General features: G+C 40.9%; 1 protein-coding gene across 1 annotated transcript in view; it reads right to left on the reverse strand.

Annotated features, from left to right (window-relative positions):
- Reep3 (receptor accessory protein 3) overlaps window positions 1–4711 on the reverse strand; it is a 46606-nt gene extending 41895 nt beyond the window's left edge. Inside the window, exon 1 of the mRNA XM_051153176.1 lies at window positions 4625–4711. Coding sequence (XP_051009133.1) covers window positions 4625–4684 — 60 coding nt within the window. The 5' untranslated portion in view covers window positions 4685–4711. The remainder of the gene's footprint in view (window positions 1–4624) is intronic.
- Between the last annotated feature and the right edge of the window lie 1289 nt (window positions 4712–6000).

Genomic DNA, 6000 nt, shown 5'->3' on the forward strand with positions numbered 1-6000 from the left:
TCAGAAGAATCAGATCTCCTGGAAGTGCAATTAGGGATGGGAGCATTGCAGAACAGAATGGACAGAACGCGAGAAACCGTGGACCGATGCTGTCTTTGCAAGGGTCCTCACGGGTTACTGGACAGTAAGGATGAGTCAGGGACACTACTGGGGGTTGGCAGAATCCTGCCTCCTTTCCCTGGAATAGACCCATGTTTTAATTCCTAAAAAGTAAGTATCCTAGGTCATATGATAACGAGAAAATAAGGAGGCAAATGGAATTAAGGTCAGGAATCAGACAACCTTGAGGGCTGGGCTGGAGGAAGAGGGAGGCTAAAGGCTAAAAGCCCAGTGCTGGCAGCATCCAAAGATCTCAGCCCTGAGCTGTTGGCTGTAAAGACACAGGGATTGAGCTCAAAGCCAAGGAATGTGTGCACTTTCCAACTCTGATGCAGACCTTCCACCAGACTAGGGCCTCCAGAAGGAAGACAGCCATGTGGACCCATTTTACATTTCTGAACTCTAAGGATGTTTGAGATTAAGTATCTTGTGGCTTTCTTTCTAGAGTAGTGTGGGGACTGGGAAGAGAGCAACTAGACATGGTAATATGCAAAGGTACTCTGAAATTCATGGGGGAATAATTAAATACACATGTGTTGTTTCCAGGGAACACAACACCTCAAACTTGGCTTTTCAGAGTCCGGCAGTGAGACAAGCAGACGGCTGGTCTTCACTGCTGTATCATGTCCCTCCTTGGTTCAGTGCTTTTCTGGTTCTGATGTTAGACTCGCTTTATCTCCAAAGCGGAGTTGATTACGAAGCAATAATCAAGTGAGCTCCAGCCACCGCCTTTCTGTTTTCCTAGTTTCTCTTCAATTATTCTTCACTGTGGTCTTCCCAAAAGACCACAAGCCTCTGAGCTTGAGGCTAGCCTGGTTTACAGAGTAAGTTCCAGAACAGCCAGGAGTACACAGAGAAACTCTGTCTCGAAAAAGAAAGCCCAAACCAAAACAAAAAGCCTCCACAAAAAAACAAAAACAAACAAAAAACCCCCAACCAACCAACCAAACTAAACCCAAGCGAATAATGAAAAAATTGTTAATAAAAGCATTATCCCTTAAAAACAACTGTGCAAGAATTAGGCATGTAGGTCACTTGCCTAGATTTAGCAAGGCCTTGGATTCAATTCCCAGAATTGTAAAAGAAGAGTACTGATCTGCTAAAAAACAATAAAACAACATGTTACATTTACTCAAACACACTAATATGTCCGTGTGTGTATAGATATCAAGACATGTACTAAGTTTTAGTTTTCTCCATTTGAATAAGAATGTTAATGGATTCTTGTATGCAGGTTAAGTTATTCTTAGTACATGAGGGAGAATTCAAATCTCAGAAGCATGTTCTGTTGAATTGTTTTACATTTTCAAACAATCTAATAATAATAAAAAGCTGAGTGTGTTATTAAGGGAATAAAACACATAAACCTAATCTTCAAGTGGAACTGGATGTGGTGGCACATGCCTTTGATCTCAGCACTTGGAATATAGAGGCAGGAGAATCAGGTGTTCAAGGTCACCCTCAGCTAGCTACATAGTGAGGTGAGGCCAGTTCAGGCTACTGAAACCATGTATCTAAAAGAGAAGAAAAATATGACAACCACAGTAACAACAACAAAACCCCTGATGCATCATGAAAGTGAACTAACCATTGTTTTATAATTAGACCAACCTCTAAGTAACCATTTTTTGTTCATTTACACATATAGGTAATTTATTTACTTAATACTTTTATATTCTTTTTTGTTTGTTTGTTTGTTTGTTTTTTGAGACAGGGTTTCTCTTATAGTCCCAGCTGTCCTAGACTACCTTTGTAGACCAGGCTATCCTCAAACTCACAGACATCCTCTGCCTGCCTCTGCCTCCCGAGTGCTGGGATTAAAGGCGTGCGCCACGACCTCCGGCTCAACTTTTAAATTCTTATTGCTGTCCATTTAGCTTGCTTATTGGTTTGCCTACCTACGCTCCCTCCTATCTATCTATCTATCTATCTATCTATCTATCTATCTGAGACAAGGTGTCTGTCTATCTATCTACCTATCTTTCCGCTCGTCTACTTGGGACAGGGCATGTATCTGTCTGCCCTGTCTACCTATCTATTTTCTACTTGGAACAGGATCTCTTCATTCTGTGGTCCTCAGTGACGCTCTAGGACCACAGGCATGCACTTCTATACCTGGCCCTGGAATGCCTAGTGACAACGAGCCATAGCTGAAAGACATACCACCCTGTTCTTCAACTGTGTAGCTAACTAGAATCAGAAAAAGATCCTCCTGAATACATACTGTAAATGAATTTTCAGATTTATCAAGCTCTGCCCAGTAGAAGATTCCATGGCTCATATTTTCATGGCATTTTGGAGATGATGGGCTAGTCATATTTTTTAGCATTGGGAAGAGAATTCCAAGTAAACAATTTCACAGTGGAGTAGCGATGTCTAGGGAACTGTGCAAGGCGGTGGCAGTTACAGTGTGGCTGAAAGCATTAAATTGACAGCATTTTGAGAAATGCACTGTTGACAGTGTTTTCATGTCTACAGAAATGAATAATTGGTGGTGTATTTCCTACGTCTGGGGGCAGAGGGCTGGCTCATTTTAATTTTATTTTTTACAAGTAATGGCAAATGACTTCTAGGAGAAACAAAACAGAAATTGCTTCCCTAGGACCACAAAACAGAAAACAAACTTAACCAAACAGGTCTTCCACCACAGGCAGCTTGAGAAATGTGGTAAATGGAAAACACCAATACTCTAACATGGTACTTGAAATATTTATTACAGTATATATTGAAATATGTCCCTTCAAGCTACTTATAAAATGAATTTGAGTTAGTATGACTTAATATGCTTCCATGTCTTAAGACTATTTTCCCAATCCTAGATCCAAGAGATCTGTATCATAAAGGATTCATAAATTCCACAGCGCACCCAACTAACGTCTTTACCTCTCATAAATGTATTTCACCACTATATACTGAGGTGTGTGGGTCTATGTGTACATACGCTTGCTTCAGTACAACAATTGGCCTTATATGAAAGAGAAAAGTAACTATAAAAGTTCAATAGGCTAATTACAAAAGTTTCAGCCAGTAGCTCTATGCAACCGTAAATACCCATCTCCCCCCTCCCCCAAAAAAGACTCTCAAGAATCAAGACTGGATTTCTAGGATCTTTGCAGTCACTTGAAGGGTTGCATGACAAGCCTGCCACCCAAGGTACCTGACAAAGAACCAGAGTCATGCATCTCTAAGAGCTTGCACGGGCACGTTTGTGCCAGCATTTATTCATAACAGCCAAAAGACAGAAGCAGAACAATTCAAACGTCTGTCAGTAGATGAGCAGATAAACAGCCCATTGTTTGTCTTACCGATACAATGGAGCACTGTTCCCCTCCATCAAGAGGGATGAGCCTAGAACGCGCATCGGCATCATTATGGCAGGCAAAAGGAGCCAAACACAAAAGGTCACTTACTACAAGATTCCATTTAGGGGACCGTCTCCAGGGAGGGAGAGGTGGGGGAGGAGTAAACGCCTAATGGGTCTGGGTTTCATTTTAGACTGAGGAGGGCTGGAAGGAGACGGTGTCTGTTGTCTGTGCAGCAGCGTGAAAGGACTAAGTGCAACCAGATTGCTCATTTTGACATGGATAGTCTGCCTCCTGAGTGTCACTCAAGAAAAAAAAAAAAAAAAAGAGCCATAGTTTTCAGTACTGGCTGTTTATTTCTTTTGATTAACGGCTCAATGTACACACTTATTATTCTATCAAAAGATACTGCATCAAAACAGAGAGGTACACCAGGATGCACAGGCAAGGAAGTGTATCTTATACTCAGTGGATGAAGACTTGGCGGCAAGTGTGAGGTCCTGAGTTCAGAGCCCCCAGAGAGCATAAAATGCTGGGGAAAGTGGCACACCCCTGAACTAGGGAGAGTGGGATGGAACTGTTAGGCTCCCTGGCTCCCTAGCCTAACTGCACCAGTTAGCTACGAGTTCCCAGAGAGAAGACACTGAACACTACCTCTGGCCTACACACACACACACACACACGTGCACAAAGGCGTGCCCCTAAGCATGCGAAGACATACACAGACCAAAAATAATATAAAACAAAAAATCATTAGGAAAAAAAGTCCGCTTTAGGCCTGCAATAGTAGGTATGGATACGGCAGGAGGAGTATGTTCAGTCAAAAGTAAGAAAGAGCCAGAAAAGCAAAGGCTCCGTGCAGTGAGGCGAATGCTCAGAGCATCGGTACAACAACAAGGCTGGAAAACTACAGCCTTCCCTCAGAAGCTAGGCAAACACACAGCAGGCACACAGACGTTAGTCCACTGTGACCAGGCTGAAGGGAGCATTCCATCACTGCTGTTGGGAACCCTACACGCCTTCAGGGGCCACTGGCCAGTGAAGGCTATTTGAAACTTTATTATCAGTTGTTTCCAAAACAGGTTTAAAAAATGATTATTTCTATGACAGCACTCATATCACCTTTTGACCAAAAGCATCTATCTAATTCTCTCAACCAGCATCGTTTCCCCAAGGTCCGTGTACTGTTGACATATTAAATGAGAATCATGGAAACTACTTACGTATTCCTTGACATTTTTCGTCTTCACGGCTTTGTATGAGTAGTAAGCCGGATAGAGCATGCCGAACACTAGCCTGATAAAAAAAAAAAAAAAAAAAAAAAAGAAAAAAGAAAAAAGAAAAGCCCATTAATTCCACACAGGGCTGCGTCTAACAACTCAAGAGTGAGCTCAGGACACATGTGATGACGGGAAAGTCACATGTCTATCCCGAGAAGCAAAGTAAAAACACATTTTTAAACAAAACGACACTTCTGATGCTTTAGGTAGCAGAGTCCTGGCAATGAAAACTTAACATTTTGGAACAAAACAAAACAAAACAAAAAACTTAAAATATCTTTTTCGCATTACCAAAAACTGTTTTGTTTTTGTTATTATATATGAGATTCTATTTTTTAGTCTATAGATAGAACATGCAACACACACACACACACACACACACACACACACACATACACAATCATGGTTAAAAAAAAATCTTCATACTTCAAACCACCAGATTGAGTAGCACTGGCTTTAATATATGACAGAACTGTGAAGTAGTATGCAATACTCAATATTAATTTTGATAGTCATTAAGATAATGACGCATGGGAAGTAGATCTGGGAAGAATCAAGGGGGAGAAGTGGGGGCCAATAGTATCAAAATACACTGTACAGATGTATGAAATTCCCAAATACATATCACATATAACTCTAAGCATTTATAAAATTACTTTAAGTCACCAACAGGACTCAAACGTTATTTACTAAGATTAGTAAAGAGATGAGGAAATACACAGACACATCATGACAGAGCAGGCCTTAACAGTACATGTTCCCAGATGTCACTCAACAATGTCACTCCCAATGTTGAGGATTCCCACAATGTTTACAGACTTTGGTTACCGTCTGAGCATTTGGTATGCATACGACGCTGCAGCAAACAGATCTCTGAAATTACACTTCCCAAAGTAGCTTTCACCTAATTCAAAACACCTCCAGAGAGATTGTTTCATTTTATTTTCTTACATACTCAAATCGTATTTGATTAAAAATTATGCTAGGTATGGGAGCTGGAGAGATGGCTTGGTGGTCAAGAGCACTGCTTTTCCAGCAGTTCAATTCCCAGCAACCACATGGCAGCTCACAATTGTCTGTAACTCCAGTTCCAGAGGATCCGACACCCTCTCACAGACACACATGCAAGCAAAACACCAATGCAAATAAAATAAATAATTAAAAAAATTATGCCAGGTAAATAAGAAAATAATAATAATGAAATAAGAATACCCTGAGTACTAGTAAATCTGATTTTTTTTTTTTTTTAATTCGTTTGTTTTTTGAGACAGGGTTTCTCTGTGTAGCTCTGGCTGTCCTGGAACTCTATAGACCAGGCT

The sequence above is a fragment of the Acomys russatus genome, chromosome 11 (genome assembly GCF_903995435.1).
Source record: "Acomys russatus chromosome 11, mAcoRus1.1, whole genome shotgun sequence".
Classification (NCBI taxonomy): domain Eukaryota; kingdom Metazoa; phylum Chordata; class Mammalia; order Rodentia; family Muridae; genus Acomys; species Acomys russatus.